Source organism: Cryptotermes secundus, unplaced genomic scaffold, assembly GCF_002891405.2.
Source record: "Cryptotermes secundus unplaced genomic scaffold, Csec_1.0 scaffold238, whole genome shotgun sequence".
NCBI classification, from domain to species: Eukaryota; Metazoa; Arthropoda; class Insecta; order Blattodea; family Kalotermitidae; genus Cryptotermes; species Cryptotermes secundus.
In genome coordinates this window covers 1,042,397-1,059,834 of record NW_019728500.1, presented here as the reverse complement: position 1 = coordinate 1,059,834, position 17,438 = coordinate 1,042,397, and the positions used below count along the sequence as shown (strand labels likewise).

At 38.4% G+C, this 17,438-nt stretch overlaps 1 protein-coding gene across 1 annotated transcript in view; it reads left to right on the top strand.

Annotated features, from left to right (window-relative positions):
* LOC111865204 (protein ROP) overlaps nucleotides 1-14,390 on the top strand; it is a 28,867-nt gene extending 14,477 nt beyond the window's left edge. Inside the window, exons 5-12 of the mRNA XM_023853052.2 lie at nucleotides 5,074-5,222; nucleotides 7,058-7,273; nucleotides 8,941-9,042; nucleotides 9,514-9,721; nucleotides 10,526-10,774; nucleotides 11,680-11,867; nucleotides 12,469-12,623; nucleotides 14,031-14,390. Of these exons, the coding sequence (XP_023708820.1) occupies nucleotides 5,074-5,222; nucleotides 7,058-7,273; nucleotides 8,941-9,042; nucleotides 9,514-9,721; nucleotides 10,526-10,774; nucleotides 11,680-11,867; nucleotides 12,469-12,623; nucleotides 14,031-14,095 (1,332 nt within the window). The 3' untranslated portion in view covers nucleotides 14,096-14,390. The remainder of the gene's footprint in view (nucleotides 1-5,073; nucleotides 5,223-7,057; nucleotides 7,274-8,940; nucleotides 9,043-9,513; nucleotides 9,722-10,525; nucleotides 10,775-11,679; nucleotides 11,868-12,468; nucleotides 12,624-14,030) is intronic.
* The last annotated feature ends 3,048 nt before the right edge of the window (nucleotides 14,391-17,438 follow it).

Here is a 17,438-nt window from a genome sequence, read left to right as displayed (position 1 = left end):
TTCTCTTGGAAAATCAGTGAAGTCAGGGTGTGATCAGTCTCATTTGGCTTTAAAACCCCACTACTCTTTTGCTTTCCTATTATGTCATAGTCTGTATTCAAGAGGAGCTGGGACTTCCTATCCCGGTCACTCCAATCAACAATCTCCACACAAGGGGTCAACTTATCGACTAAATTACTCTGCGTATCACCCAGACAACTCCACTTTAACACAATTGGGACCGATTTGTTTATGCTGAACAGATCATTTATCACTAACTATTAGTTAAAGTTAGTCATCCTAATTTTTAAATATATTGGAAGCTAAGGACAGGTTGTAATACACACTTTTCTGCTAATGTGTATTTTTAGTGACTTCAGTGTGAACCATATTAAAATATAAGCTGTCATTTAGTTCATTTAGCCAGAGACTGGTCATTGGCAGGCTTTGGTATTAGCAGTTTTACTATTACTAAGGGCGTTCCATATATAATGCCTCCTATTTTTTTTTAAAGAAAACTACAACAGATACAGAAATCATAATAATACAGTTAAATAGATCAAGATTTCAGCTACTTACAGCTATTTTTCCACATAATCACCACCATTCGTTATGCACTTTTGCCATCGATGAACAAGAGCCTGTATGCTGTGCCCGTAAAAGTCTGTGCCAGCACAGGCTAGCCACTTTCTTACAGCTGCAATGACAGCATCGTTGTCTGGAAAATGTTGCCCACGTAGTCCGTCTTTCATAGGCCCAAAGAGACGGAAGTCTGAAGGTGCTAAATCGGGGCTATAAGGTGGATGTGGTAGGACAGTCCAGCCAAACTTTGCAATGTGCGCGGTGGTCGCCAAACTGGTATGGGGTCTAGCGTTATCGTGTTGCAAGCGAAAGGTTGTCTGCTTCTCTGGCCTGACTCGGGAAATACGGGCTTTCAGCTTAGTCAGCGTCGTCTTGTAGCGTTCAGAATTGACAGTCCCTGGTCGTTATCTGCTGATCTGTTCGGATGAGGCGCTGTTCATTGTGAGGAGTGGCAGCTGAGCAGGGACGCCCAGGGCGTGGCTTGTCGTGCACTTCACTTTCGCCACTGTTGAAACGCACTACCCACCGCCTCACTGTGCTGACATCCACTGTATTGTCTCCGTACACCTTTAGCAAGTGTCGATGGATGTCAATGGGTACAATTTGTTCGGCAGTGAGAAATTCAATAACACATTTCTCTTTCATACGCACTTCTATGTCAGACGCCATTTTGGTAGACTGCTCTGCTGTCGCTATCTGTCGCACGACAACCAAATTAACAGTACATTGGCGGGAAGGTTCAACCTTTACTACAACACCACCAACATCCAGCTCAGACGTTACATATTGACACAAAAAAATAGGAGGCATTATATACGGAATGCACCACGTACATTCTGTTACCATGGAGTTAATTGTCAATACAATTCAAATTCTTGCCCTTTGATTCTATTTCGTACATTATTCATACCGTATCCAGGTTTAAGCTTTTTATGCTATCCCTGTAACAGGCCGTGGAGGCTCATGGGGTTGTGAGATGTTGAGACTCCCACATTTTTTAGACCATCGGCTCACATATGGCAGTGAGGTTGTCACCCTTACATGAAGGCTGCCCTTTACTCCCAGGAAGATTCCTGGTATTCATTTCTGTTAGAGGCTGACATGATCTTAGGACCACAATGCAGCTGCAAGGATTAGGTCAATTGGGAAATACAGTGACCTCATCAGGAATCAAACTTGTGACCTTGTTTGTAGCATGGAGCTTCAACCAGCTATGTAGCTGCCTCCGAGTACTTTGGTTTCCCCTGCCAATCTTCATTCCACAAATTGCTCAACAAGCACCCTCACCCATCATCTGGGGCTGGTACAATAGGCCAGAAGTGGCTGCAGTACAAGGGACTTAGTCTCACCCCACTAGCAATAAAAAAAAACTATGTTGCTGCATGCAGCTATTACTATTACGTGTTACTATTGCCAGTATTTATAAAGTGCCTTTTTATTTGTGTTTAATATGTTATAATTTTAAGAACAGGCAGTTTCATTATGAGTGGTGTATAAATAAATTTGGCTTTGGGAAAGAATTTTTAGTTATCATTTAGCACGTGGTTTTACTTTAAAAAAGGTAAAGCTATCCCTGTAACAGGCCATGGAGGCCCATGGGGTTTTGATATGTTGAGGCTCCCACATTTTCTAGACAGTGGACTCACAGTTGGCTGTCAAATTGCCAGCCTTATGCGCCGGCCTCCTTTTACCTTCAGGAAGATTCTTGGTACGACCCCAGGGCCATAGTGTGGNTCTCTTCGTCTGATGCCTACCCTTTGACCTGTCCAGCAAGGGAGGCCCTGCCAGTAGCTACGCTACCGCTGGTATAGCTCTCAGGGTCCTTGGCATACTCAAACCCCCTCACCACGATAAGGTGGAGGCACCAACGAGGGGGGTTACTAGATAGCCTTGCTAAATAAGTTGACTGGCCGTATTTGCTTATCTGCATATGAATCATGTGAACATTTGCTAATAGCAATTTTGTTTTTGTTGGCATGGTTTTGTAATACTATTTTATTTAGTTTTTAACAAGTTTTCGTGTATTTACTTCAGAGTAGTGGCTTTCAAAATCTTATTGCAGTATTCAATGTGTTCAAATATGTGCTTTAGCATGGAAGTCTAGTTGAATCCTCTGTAGAACATGACTCAACACAACACAGTAAAACTGAATTCCAGCTGATGCACTAATGTATTAAACTGTAGAATATAAAGGGCTTTTAGGTTAACCTGTTAATACAGAACCCCTTATTGAAGACCTCTTTGGGGTGCAGTGGATTTGAATGCCAATCTGAAATGTTAAATGGGGAGAACTGAACACTTAATATTATTGACCAAAATCATTGACATTGAATGTTAAATGAGGTAAAGTAAAGTAAAGTAAAGCTATCCCTGTAACAGGCCATGAAGGGCCATAGGATTGTGAGACGAGGTTCCCACATTATCTAGACAATTGGCTCAAAGATGACGGTAAGGTTGTCAGCCTTATGTGCCCGCTGCGCTTTACTCCCCAGGAAAATTATTTAATTAATTCCTGGTACTCATTTCTGTTAGAGGCTGAGTTGACCCTAGGGCCATAGTGCAGCTGGAAGGATTAGGTCAATTGAAAAAATCCAATGACCTCATCGGGACTTGAACCCATGACCTTCCGGCTTGTAGCATAGCCCCTCAACCAACTATGCTACCACGTGCATGTTAAATGAGGGTTTCACTGTTTTGTGTTATATAAATATTTCAGACTGGAACAGTGTAACTTTATAGAATTTTACTGACAAAATTTAAGAAGGCTTTGCTTTAGTGAGACAATAGTTGTTTCTTTATAGTGCTTTAATTTGTTGTATATTGATTTTTATTGGCGTTTTAAGCTTACGTATATAGTAAGGAATGATGTTAAAATGGGTTATTGCTTCTGGAGTCACTTAGTGCTGACTTACAGCAAATTCAGTTGATTTGTATTTTATTTACTCATGATGTTCATTAAAGTACCTAATATCTTTTACCATCCCAGTGTGTTTTAGAGCTCTAAACTAGTGTATTCAGGTTTTAAAGGTGCCTGACCAGATATGATATTTAGTTACAGTCAACTCCTGGTTATTTCTTTGAATAAAATACAGCAGATGAAAAATAATCTTTATGTTCTGACTGAGTGAGTTGTGTCAAAATCTTTTTACATTGATTCCTAGCAGTTTGTTTAATCATTTGAAGTTGTGATTTGTAGTTTCCCTTTTTAAGTGGCATTCATTATATTAAGAGAGACAGAGTGAAAGCGGTTTTACTCTTAAATAAACTAGAGCCCTGTTTACTGCATTCTGGAAAATGCATTTCTGATCATATTTCATGTTTATAAGTACAGCCCCTTTCTGCATTAGGTCTGGTAGGTATTCAGGAGCTGGTTATATGTTTGAATGTGTGCTCAGATTGGAACAAATTAAAGGAACTTTGTACTTTGTATGAATGAATGAACGAACATACGAGGAGTGGGCCATAATATTCCAGCCCTTGCACCACCACCATCAGTGATCTATTGTGTTTTAACTTTGTACTTTACATAAGTCTGTAGCAATTGTCAAAAATCTACCCAATTTAAAGTCAGTACAGATAAGATTTGAGGCTTTCACGGCGGTGACTATGAAGAAAGCAGTCTTCTGGGATTTGGCACCATGTATATGTGGTGTTAACCGACGTTTCGGAGGAACGTATCACCTCCATCTTCAGGGAGGAAGAAAAAATAAGAAATCTGCAAGCGAAGAGACCGTGAGAACCGGTAAAAGCAGACTGTGTGGAAATATACACCTTCTACCCTGAAGATGGAGGCGATACGTTCCTCCGAAACGTCGGTTAACACCACATATACACGGTGCCAAATCCCAGAAGACTGCTTGCTTCAGTACAGATAAGTTTCTTGAATCACCATTATTGTGAACTGAACTGAGTTATGCTTTTAGCAGATAAAGCCACATTTCTTTGGCTTCTGGTAGTCCTGTGATTAATTCCTCTATCTCTGGTCTAGTGGTCAGAGTTCCTGCCTACAGATCCAGAAGTCCGGGTTTGATTCCCGGCGCTACCAGGTTTTCTGAGGAGTAGTGTGTCTGGAACAGAGTCCACTCAGCCTTGTGAGGATAATTGATGAGCTGTTTCAAGGAAATAGCAGCTCTGGTCTAGAAAACTGAAATTAATGGCCGTGGGGATTTGTTGCGCTGACCACATGACACCCTCTGTCTGCTAAAGTTGGCACTAACTTCGCTGGCAAAGCGGTGGTTGCTAGGTCGGTATAGTTCGCTTGCAGACTCAAGCCTTGGAGTTTGTTTGTTTTTTATTCTTTCCATTACCAAACACAAAAATCATCAAAGTTTAATGATCTGAATAGCTGATACAGCATCATTAATTAATAAACTGGTCTCTTTCTCAAAAGTGGTGTGTATTGAAAAATTACCCTTAATTAAAAAATATATAAATCAGACAGTATCAGACTTTGCACAGACTGCAGTTCTGCATATATTGTGTGGTGACAGTATGTTCAATTTTCATTTGCAGGTTTTCTCACTGGACTCACCCAATACATTTCAGTGCTTCTACAATCCGATGTTTACTGGTAGTCGTACTGCCAACATGGAACGCATGGCTGAACAGATAGCCACACTGTGTGCCACTCTTGGGGAGTATCCCTCTGTGAGATATCGCTCGTAAGTTAGTAGTCAGAATCTCTAAAGGTAACGGATTTTGGATATAGCAGACAAAATCTGGCTGTCTACAGTTTTGAATTTTTGGTGATGTTTAGGCACTGAGGTTTTGCAGTTGGAAACACTTTAAAATGAGAAAAGAACCTCAATATAAAAACCTTTATCTAATCACATTGTGTGTTTCTGTGTTTACTGCTTGTACTGGCTATGTATCCTATGGTGTACTTTTATGAACTGTTATAGCAGACATCACTGATAATGGACAGCCTTTCTCCCTGTTAGTCTGTTATAATGAGGGTTTACTGTACAAATATTGTTGCTGACATTGCTTATTGTCCCAGGTATGTTTGATATACATGACATTTCAGGAATTGACACTTGATACGTGAAAATGGGTGTAGAGCCAACTCCTGAAGCACTGCATTTTTCAGAAAGGCCTCAGACAGTGGTCAATGTCCAATATAAAATCTGTATAAGAGGCAGAGGGAGCTGGACAGATGTCGCCCCTTTCTTCTCCACTCTCTCTGTGGAGAATTAACAGTTATAAAATACTGTATTACTTTAGGTATAAGACATACGTTTTTCACATTTTCTTCTATTGAAAATTGAGATGCTTCTTATATTTGAGGAATTATTTACTGGTGTGCAAACTGTCCATGGGGTGGCCTGGGAACAACCTATCATAAAGACATTCAGAATCAGTCATCAAGCCACATCTCCTCCCATCTTTAACTGTGAATCAACCCCTCAACTTTCAGTTCAGTCATTGCCTGATGTTCATATTGTTCAGGCGTGTTCAGTTTTCTATCAATTTTTACTCATGGGAAAATATTTCTTATTTGATGTTGCATTCAGAAGAAAAGTTATTCTGTATGCTGAAAAGGTAGGTAATTGTGCAGCTGGTAGAAACTTTCTTTATTGCATTTCTTTGCATTGTGCCCATGCACTTGATTTTGTTGGCTAGGTTTGTAGCACAAATTCCTACCTCCTTTTATATCCTAGTTCCATGCATGTGTGCTCCCTCACAATTTTTATTGCATATTTTCTTGTTACCTCCTGCTGAATTAGCCTGGTCTCAGGTGAATCTGACAGGGATTGTCCAGTGATTGAAGTTATTTCTTTCTAAGGGACCCACTTGAGTAGGTATTTTCCCCTCCACCTGAGGATGAAAACAGACCCAGTTTCTGAAACATGTTTTCTAGTTTCTAGAATACCAGATGGTGGAAAGAGTCCAAAAACCCAGTAACTCTGAGAGGGCTCTGTTGTTTTGAGTGTAGTTATAGCCTGTGTTCAGTTTAGGTATTACTGAAACCCATTTATCTGTTGCACCTTGTAACATTATAGAACATGAAAAGATTAAAATGGTGGCCCTTTTAACATAGCAAAATGTAGTAAAATTTAATTTATAATTTAAATACCTGGATAGAACTGGGCTGACAGCTACAGAAATTTATGAGGAAACTACAAACTATTTGGTATTTAAAGTAGAATTACATTTTTTAAATTAAAACAAAACCTTAACATGGTTAAAGAAACAGAATTGCTTTTCTTGTTTCTGTGAATCGGTATCTCATTCACTGTTGATATTTCCTTTGTTTATGTTCATATTATATGTGTTTCTTTGCCCATGTTTATTAATATTCACATTTAAAATAAATACATGTCTTTTTTCTGAAATCATTAATAGCATATAAATTTAAAGAAAATAATCATTTATTAACCAAAATTAAAAAGCTTTTGTTATCCTTTTAATGATTTATAGAGATCAGTCCAAACCATTTCTAGTTGTGAGGACAGTTTGGGAAGTTTTGATGGGAAAAAAATCTTTTTTCTTACAGTGACTTTGATAAAAACGTAGAATTGGCACAGTTGGTGCAGCAGAAGTTGGATGCATATAAAGCTGATGAACCTACGATGGGTGAAGGTCCTGAGAAGGCTCGGTCACAACTGATTATTTTAGACAGAGGTTTTGATTGTGTCTCACCATTGCTTCATGAACTGACACTACAAGCAATGGCTTATGACTTGCTGCCTATTGAGAATGATGTGTACAAGTAAGTGAAAATAAACTGTGCAGTTTTGTTTTATTCTGGTTTTGCTTTCTTGGGCTTCGTGGAAAGAAGTTTGAGAGTGTTAAACCATCTTAAGCAGGCACTGACTGTGCAGCCCTATTTTCTGAAAGACTAAGAGTTGTGACCTACCCAATGAAAGAAGAATAGCTCACTGACCTTGTCACTGTTTGCACTTTATTTAAAATAATTGTGAATTTGTCTTCTACTATGCAGCTGAAATACTATTTGAACAGTAATTTACTTTTGCTTACATGGTAGCATAGTTGGTTGAGCCACTATGCTACAAACTGGAAGGTCGCGGGTTCAAGTTCCGATCAGGTCATTGGATTTTTCAGTTGACCTAATCCTTCCAGCTGCATTGTGGCCCTGGGGTCGACTCAGCCTCTAACAGAAATGAGTACCAGGAATATTGGAATATTCTTGGGGGTAAAGGGCGGTCGGCGCATAGGGCTGACAACCTTGTCGCCATCTATGAACCAATTGTCTAGAAAATGTGGGAACCTCAACATCTCACAACCCTATGGGCCTCCATGGCCTGTTACAGGGATACCTTCCCCCCCGCTGTGCAACTGAAATATTATTTGAACATCAGTTTACTTTTGCTTGGAATAAAAATGATTTTTCAAACATTTTTTTTTTCAATTCTGCAAATTTTAATCATTTTTCTTCAAATTTTGCGCTTCATGTAAGGCAGCCTTGTAACCTACATGTTGAAATCCACTCACTTCGAGGACAGTTATCCTTATTTGTGCCTGCTGATGCCTTTCTTATTATTTTCACAGATCATGTTGCTTTTTGTCATAATTAAATTGGAAACTATGGGCACAGTAGATCACTGTGGTCGCGGTGCAAGGGCCAGGAAGGCCCACCCCTTGTACATTCATTCATTCATTCAAATTGGAAACTACTGAGTAGGTTGTTAGATTTATGTTTATGAAGACCTGGGTTGAAGCTCAGCCAGGTTTCCTTTCCTAGTTACATGAATAACCCATGTCTCAGACTGCTGAGGCAGCATTCTGCCACCATTTCAACAACTCATGGCTGTTCTTACATTTTCATGCAAACCTAGTAAAGAAGTTATTAGTATTGGTGAAATTTCATCATAAACATAATGAAAACTGGCTGTCAGCTGGAGTTTCACCATGCAGATAGGTGAGCCAGAGAGTTGTGAATAATGGCCTGATTTTTAAATATAACCAGCTTCAGTTCTTTAAGAAACATACAGTATTTGGCCCTGAAGGACAGCAGAGTGCAGTACTATATTAAAAGTGAAAGGTCACACTGTGAAGGTACATGGGGGAATGGAGGTATAGCTCCATCATTCTTGACCTTGGTACTAGATGGAGGTGAATGGTCAGCTTCATGCCCTGGCCACTGTACCGCAGGGAAAGGGTCACTGATACCCATTAGCTATGCAGCTTGGTGGGCCCCAGAGCTGGTCTGGATACTGTGGAGAAAAGAAAATATCTTGCAAACCCCAGCCTGTAGCCTCTTGCCATGCTGACTGAGCTATCCCAGCCTTAGCAGTTTATATAGCAGATGTCGCACATGTGCCTTCAAATTTGTAATCTTTTATAGCTGATATTTCAAGTCAGTGCAAAGAGAGGGAACACTGAATTTCAGATACTGATCTCATGTTTGTTGTCCAGGTATGAAGCTACAGCTGGTGCTCCAGAGAAGGAAGTGCTTCTGGATGAGAATGATGAGTTGTGGGTTGAAATGAGACACCAGCATATTGCAGTAGTGTCACAGTAAGTGCGTAGAAGGATCTATGTTTTGCTTGCTGTTTTGCCTTCTGTGGCAGGATGATAGTGAGGATGAAATATGTAAGTCCAATCTCAACAAACCCCCTTTGTGGGGGCAGGTTAGAGTACTGCCACTGCAGACCTGTGTGTTGTAGAAGGGAAGAGAGTGCCTAGGGGTATAACTGGGCCACCCTGTCACTGGAGGACATAACTGGCCCTCCATGTTGGGGGTTGGACGCAAGGCTGACGACCATGCTCTTAAAAAAAATTGTTTGAGAAATCCAAAGTAGTGAAAACTGGATGATCAAATTCCCAGGAGTGGGCAGATCTGGCAGAATCTTCAAAGAAAGGCTGTGGGTCAAAAAGGGCTGGTTTGCCAATGATACTCATGATGTCAGAAGATTAAATGTAGATTCTAGAGTATTTGTTCTTGTTACTAATAATTTTTCTTGTTATATTGACACTTTTTTTGTATAGGAACGTAACAAAGAATTTGAAAAAATTCATCGAGTCAAAACGTATGCCACAAGGAGACAAGCAGTCAATGCGTGATTTGTCACAGATGATTAAGAAGATGCCACAGTATCAGAAGGAGCTGAGCAAGTACTCAACTCATCTCCACTTAGCTGAAGATTGTATGAAGGCATATCAGGGATATGTGGACAAACTTTGCAAAGTTGAGCAGGTATGGCTTGGAAGCTTTTGGGCCTTCTTGCATACATACAAATCTTATTCTTCTGCATTTTATAAGCTGAGTTGCATTTTGTCTCCATAGCTGTTGTTTGAATTGTCTTCCTGTGAATCTGTGTTCTATTGTTTAGTAATGATAGGTAAGTATTAGAAGTCTTATTTTAAGCTCTGTTAAGGGCCGCGCCATAGCTCAAGCGGTTAGTCGCTGCCTTCCCATCTTGGCGGCCCGAGTTCGATCTCGGGTCTGGTCAAGTGGGATTTGTGGTAGACAAAGTGGCGCTGGGGCAGGTTTTCTCCGAGTACTTCGGTTTCCCCTGCCAATCTTCATTCCGCCAATTGCTCCACAATCACCCTCACCTATCATCTGGGGCTGGTACAATAGGCCAGAAGTGGCCGCAGTACAAGGGACTTAGTCCCACCCCACTAGCAATAAAACAAAAAATAAAAGCTCTGTTAAGGCAGATGAACAGTTTTTACTTGCATTCACATATTTGTCTATTTATTGAATAAATAATACAATCACTTCATGATCTTAATTTTTAATTACATGTTCACATGAAATTTCCATCAGGACACTGGCTATCCTGACTGAGGTTTCTCTGTTCTCCTAGGTCCCCCCAGGCAAATGCTGGGATAATACAGTGATTAGGTCACAGTTGCATTCTTCCAAATCCTTTCCAATTCATCATTCATCAGTTGGTCTGCCATCTGATACTAAAAGCATCATTAAATAACTGCATGACATCAACAGTGGTGATCTTAATTTTGAATTGAATTAATTGGACATGTTGCAACACAGGACTTGGCTATGGGTACAGATGCAGAAGGGGAAAGAATCAAGGATCACATGCGAAACATTGTACCGATCTTGCTGGATCAGGGGGTATCTGCAACAGATAAGAAGCGCATAATTGCACTGTACATCATCTCGAAGAATGGCATCAGTGATGAAAATCTCACAAAGCTAGTCCAGCATGCACAGATTTCTCCACAGGACAGACAGACGATCATCAACATGGCTAATCTAGGACTCAATGTTGTCGTTGATGTAAGTAAATCATAGTTATAATTTTTCCTCTCTGTAGAGTGAACCAAGTTTTTTTTTGCATGAAGTGCATAAAATGAATACATAACATGTCATGTCTGCCTATTCAGGTACATGTATAATCTTTGAAACAAATTAAATATTTTAAATAAAATTTAGTATGGTGGTGTCTACACTAAAGCTTGTCAGATAAATTTCATTTTAGTGCATAACATCATACAGTAACTTATTTCTTTGCATGTAGCTCACACTTCATGAATTTTTAAAAAAATGGGCTCCACTCTAGAAAATTGGTGCAGGACATAAATATAGACCTCATTAAGATGTATAACTACAAAATTTTGGTCAGAAAACCAAGAGGGAAGAGATCACTTGGAAGAATTTGGCATAGATAGTAAGATAATATTAAAATTAATCTTAAATGGAGTGTGAAGGTGTGAACTGGATGCATCTGGCTCAGGATAGGATTAGTGACAGCTTCTTGTGAACATGGTAATCAACCTTTAGGTTCAGTAAATGGTAGGAAATTTGTTGATTAGCTGAATGACTGTTAGCTTTCCAAGAGGAACTGTGCTCCATGGAGTTAACATAGTTGAGATGTACAGCCTTCATTTGAAACATTTTCTGACGTGGTAAATAATTAATGGAATGCAGTAAAAAATAATTATTGATTCCATGCAGATGTCCATAGTTTGATAAGCTCTGCAGTAAGGGATTTATGCCTATAATAAATATACCTTGAGGCTGAATTGTGTGATATGTTTCAGTGCTGAATACTTATCCTTATGAAACAAGTCATCATTCCTGTTAACATTCATTGTGTCACAGTAAGATAGGCCAAGCCCTGGATCTCTCAAAAATTCCTAGACTCGCAGTTCCACATTTGATTTGTAACAACTCGTTTCCAGGGCAATCGAAAAAAGATATACCAAATAACACGTAAGGAACGTATCACAGAGCAGACTTACCAGATGTCTCGGTGGACTCCTGTCATCAAGGACATTATGGAGGAATGTATTGAAGATAAGCTTGACCTTAAGCATTTTCCCTTCCTTGCTGGGCGTGCAGCATCATCTGGCTACCATGCACCTACAAGGTATGCAAAATTAAAAATGCCTGGGTAAAATGCAATCCCTACCGGAATTCACATGATTGTTAAATGGAAATGAAGAAATTACAGATGTCATTCATGAATATATAATATTTTGTAATAGCTTTCTGTCAGGTATCACATGTACTTGTATGACTTCCTCCTGTCTTTCTCTTGAATATTTAATTGGGGTGGGGGGAGGAAAACTTGGAAAGGATTCAACTTCAGTTTTTATACTCTTGTAAATAAACACTGATTTCCTTTATGTATGTTATATATACAGGCTTGTAATACCCACAATTTACAGTTTGCAATGGGAGTGCTGAAAATGAGGATTTGTGATGCCCTTGGAAAACATCTTTGGTACTCCTAGGATGTCAGTGCCATAGTTTGAGAAACATTGCTCTAGAGCGCTACTTACTGACTGAATGACTGGCTAATTGAAATACATTTGCTAATTAAATAGGACTCCTGAATTGAAGAATAGAATTTTCATGATAAGATTTTTCTGTGTGCCAAATTTAAAATTTTCTCTTTTGAATGCCAGTTGTTCCTGTCTCACTGAACACATTGTAATGAGATCCTGGTAACATTTTTCTGTATGCAGTGCACGGTATGGACATTGGCATAAGGATAAAGGCCAACAAACTGTGAAGAACGTTCCTCGTATAATTGTGTTTGTGGTTGGAGGAGTGTGCTTTTCTGAGATCCGCTGTGCTTATGAGGTGACTCAAGCTGTAAAGAATTGGGAAGTTATTTGTGGTGAGTTTTGTCTGGCATATATTTGAGATTTTTATGGATTCATTTTGTAACATTTCAGCACAGTATGTGAACAAGAACCATAGCCAGGGCTCCAGAAATACAACTTACATCTTGCAGCAAGTCAATAAATTCCACAGACTCACTCTCACCATATACTTCATGCAGAAATATTCTTAATGATGATATAAGCTAAGTTACAAGTATTTAATATTTAAGATGAGAAGAACAGTGTCAGTACGTCAGTTTGTATGCTTTCTGCCCTTATACAAGATATGCAGTAATACTGAAACCATTATTAATTTATTAAATTAATAGTGGTCTATATTTGTACTGGGACTGTCTTCACCACTGACTGGTCCAGTTATCTAAACAATGGTGAGTGGGTGACTGTATTTCTGGATCTGTGGCCAAAGCTATCTAAAGTGTGATGACGCATGAATAATTGCAAGTGCAACACTAAGGATTTCTTTTCAGCTGTGATACTGAATTCAATCCAGATTATTCAGTCAAGATATAGTGTAACTGTTGGGGACACCTTTCTGAAATGTGACACCATGTACTATGGCAGTTATCTACGAGACTGTACGGTGTCATATTCACAGTCACTACTGTAAGAACCTCAGAGCTCGCTCACAGTAGATCAGACCGACTGTGGTGCTAAGGTTGATTGACGCTCACTTGTTGTTTTACTTGTGATGTAAAATTACAGCAAAGGGCTGAAGTGCCTAATCATTTTGAACAGTTACTTGTCTCTTTGATAGCTGTTTTATGTCAAGATTGCTTGTGCAAATTTGGGTTCAAGTGGAACTGAATAATCTTCACCAAGTATTATTAGGGTGATGGAATTGTGGAGGATGACGTTGGTAGGGCATGTAATATATATGGGAAAGATGAGAATATACACAAAATTGTATCTGGAAGTCTTGGAGGGAGACCTAGGCAAAGGTGGGAGGATAATATTAAAATGGATCTTAGGGGTCTAGAACCCGGGTGTGGTCAAATGGGATTTGTGGTGGACAAATTGGCACTGGAGCAGGTTTTCTCCGAGTACTTCGGTTTCCCCTGTCAATCTTCATTCCACCAATTGCTCCACAATCACCCTCAACTGTCATCTGGGGCTGGTACAATAGGCCAGAAGTGGCCGCAGTACAAGGGACTTAGTCCCACCCCACTAGCAATAAAAAAAATATGGATCTAGAATCTGAGGATGTGAAATGGAGTAACCTGGCTTAGGATAAAGTCCAGTGGCAGGCTGTTGCAAACATTAATGAATCTTTGGGTTCTACAAAAGAGGGAGATTCTTCACCATCTGAGTGATCTTTGCCTGCTGAAGCAGGATTCTGTTTCATGAAGTTGTGGTTTAGTAAAGTGGTATGTTGAGTAAAGATTGTGTTGTTGGTGTTTCAGGTTCGTCACATATTCTTACACCAGAAGATTTCCTAAGCGGTCTCCAAAACCTAAGTAACCAGTAATTTACTGAGCAGACTGGCCTCACATTGTTCCACTGTGGGACAGTTTACATGTGCATGAAGAGACAAACACATAAGTTCGAATGGAAAGTGCCGAAAATAGGAAGTGAGCATTTCTATTTTCACCAGGTAAATTAGAAAGACTAAGCCTTGTAGTCGGTCACACTTGGCAGTCTTGAAGCTATACTTGTGAAGGTACAATTTGTTCTTTGAGAATGTCAGTGGTCTCAAAACTTCCATGATGTGTATACAGTATAAAGAAGCAAATAAAAATTATGCATTTCATAATACATGTTAATACTCTGTGTAAATTTTAAGACAATGTAACATTCTGCTGTAAAGTTTGCTACATATCATGATGTTTTTATGTAGTGCTGATGCCACATTTAAAATGCCCCATCCTAGACCACTGTGATTACTTATGTACTTATGGAGCTGAGCCCTTCTTGAGGAGAAGCCAAATCTGCAGCTACTTAAGAATTTCCCAGCATTTTATGGAACCTGAAGGTTCATTACCATGTTCACAAGAGCCCTCCACTGGTCGCTATCCTGAGCCAGATCAATCCAATCCATACCATCCCATCCTATCTCCCAAAACATCTGTTTCCTATCGTTATGTCATGATTTTGCCCTGCATTTTGGTGACGAGACAGCAAAATATACTTAGTTTTCTCTGTGTTTACTTCTTTACTTATTGTGTTTTTTTCTTTATGGTATCTACATTATTACCCAGTAGATTCACATCATCGGCATAGACCAACAGCTGATGTGTCCCGTTTAATTTCAGTCCCCCCTGGTTTTCCTGGACCTTCCTAATGGAATATTCTAAAGCAAAGTTGAAAAGGAGTGGCGATAAAGCATCTGCTTGTCTTAGACCATTCTGGATAGGAAATTTATCAGACAACTGTTTACCTCTACGGACTTTACTATATGTTTCGTTTAAACACATTTTAATCAGCTTCACCCATTTCATGGGCATCCCAAACTCTATCAGAATATTGTACAATACTTCCCTCCTAACTGAATCATACACTTTCTAGAAGTCTTACAAATAGCTGATGCACTATCTCATAGATCACTGTGATTGCTGATACAAAAATAGAAATTTGGGTAGAACTGCTGGATTTAGTGTGTCATCTTTATATTGAAATTTTCTCTTTGGGCGAATGGTAGGAAATGACCACTTCCTATTTGAACAACTGTAGAATTCATATTCTGTGTTCCTCAGAAAGTGTGCAGTGTCATTATATTGTGTGTTCGAAGTCTGAGCCATAGGTTTAAGAGAATTCTAGTCCATACTTTAGCTTTTTGTATGGTCCGAATATGATAGTTAAAGATATAGACTGTTTTATTGTAACTTGGTTAGACTTTGTCATTGTAGCAGATGTAACAGTAAATCCATGTGCTTACTTGACATACTCGAAATGCCATGTATTGACATAATGGCACAGAACTCAGTAATCCAAATAGTTGGTGACATCACTGAGATTGAGAAATAAACATTGTTATGTAATTTAAGAATGTGTTTAAAATTTAAATCTCTAGCACCAGAACAGAATACTTGCTGCTTTGGATGGATATGCTGAATAAGAATCATACGTGAAAGCCCAGTAGAGTTTATGTTGTTTGTCTCATCTAAAGAGTTATTATAAATGAATGTTACATTTGATATGGATGAGTTATATTGTTAATGTGTAAGTCTAAAATGTCTCAGTGCTCACTGATTTCTTAGGACTTTATATTGATTTTAGAACTCTGGGATATTTACAGCTAAAATCTGAAAATTTTGATATAAGTTCAAGATCCTGTGAAGCCAGTGATATAGGCCTTTGTTTTGTGTTTCCATAAATGTAATATGTGTTCTTTACATTTTGTTGCACCATTACAAAAAGAACAACAGTGCTGTTATAAAGAAACACGGCTTTATTTTCTATATGGAAATGAAAGAGACCAACAATGTCTATTTTTAATTTTCATATAGGTCAAGAATGTCAGTATTGGGACTTTTTTGTTTATGGGTGATTTCTGTATTTACTTACTTATAAAGCTTTTAGGGATGGAAATTAAAAAATTGTGGGTATAGTATTCATGCAGTTTTCATAGACCAGACATGTGTCAGACAGTCTGAAGTTCCCATTCTTTTCTTGGCAGTATACCCTCACTACCAGTTATGCAGAAAGACCACCAGTAGCAGATGTATTAATTTTGTAAAACAGTGAGAGCTCTGAAAAGAGTTACATCTGCCATCTGTCACTATTAATTAAGTGCAGAAATTTAAAGTATGTGAATTTATGTTGTTGATATTGATTATGAGTATGTACATGTGAAATGTACAGAAAGTTGTCTGAAAGATGTTCTGTAATATAGTTATAAATAAACAAAAATAAGTAAATAGACTAAAACAAATAAATTAAATCATAAAATATTATGTAAATAGAATAAAATAAATAAATTAAATCTTATATGATGCATACACATGCACACGTCTCTATCAGTGAAATCATTATCTGAATTCCCAGTTTAAGATCATTATTTTGTTTGCAAATTCTTCTGGTCCTAGCTGAATTTTGTTAGCATTAAATTTCTTGCATTAAAAATTTAGTAAGCTCTGACTATACAGAATAAAACAAGAATACCAGTAACATTAAAACATTTATTACTCTTACATGCAGACAGGAATGGAAAAGAACTGTTTGGAATATTATTTAAAAATTGGAGGTAAAAAATAGCACAAATACTGTAATTGGATAAATATATCATGTAGCAATTAAAATTACTTAAATATTAAAAGTATATATATTCTTCATTTCTGTGTACACTTTTTGATTCCTGTAAGTAGTCCATTTATTGCAGTATCAGGACTTGGTTCAGTTATTTGCTTTTCTGGTGATCAGTGAGTAGTAACTGAATTACCTAGGGAATATTTTGTATGGGCAGTGTTATTGTAGTCTAAAAAGAATCCAGTATTTGCATGAGCAAAATCCAGAGTCTCAAGTCACTGCCATAATTTAGAAGTTAATGGAATTTTAATAATTTTTTCAGAATGCATCAGCATTTGTTAATGACCTGGGAGCAGGGAGTATCTTCATGGTATTGACCCATCCCAATCCCTAAAGCTGATATGAATGTTCATATTCATACCTGGCTAAATTCCAAGCCATTTTAGTTTTCAGGGACATTTAATTGAGTAGAAGCCAGTACATGAAATATTTATTAGAGTTTCTGAAAAAAAAAATTGGAGGAGTTCAGAACCCAGTTCCTGTACTTGGCTATATTGTGTAGTCTGTGTTAATGGATTATAAAGAACACTAAGAAATTTGAATGAACAAATTTATATAAACAAATC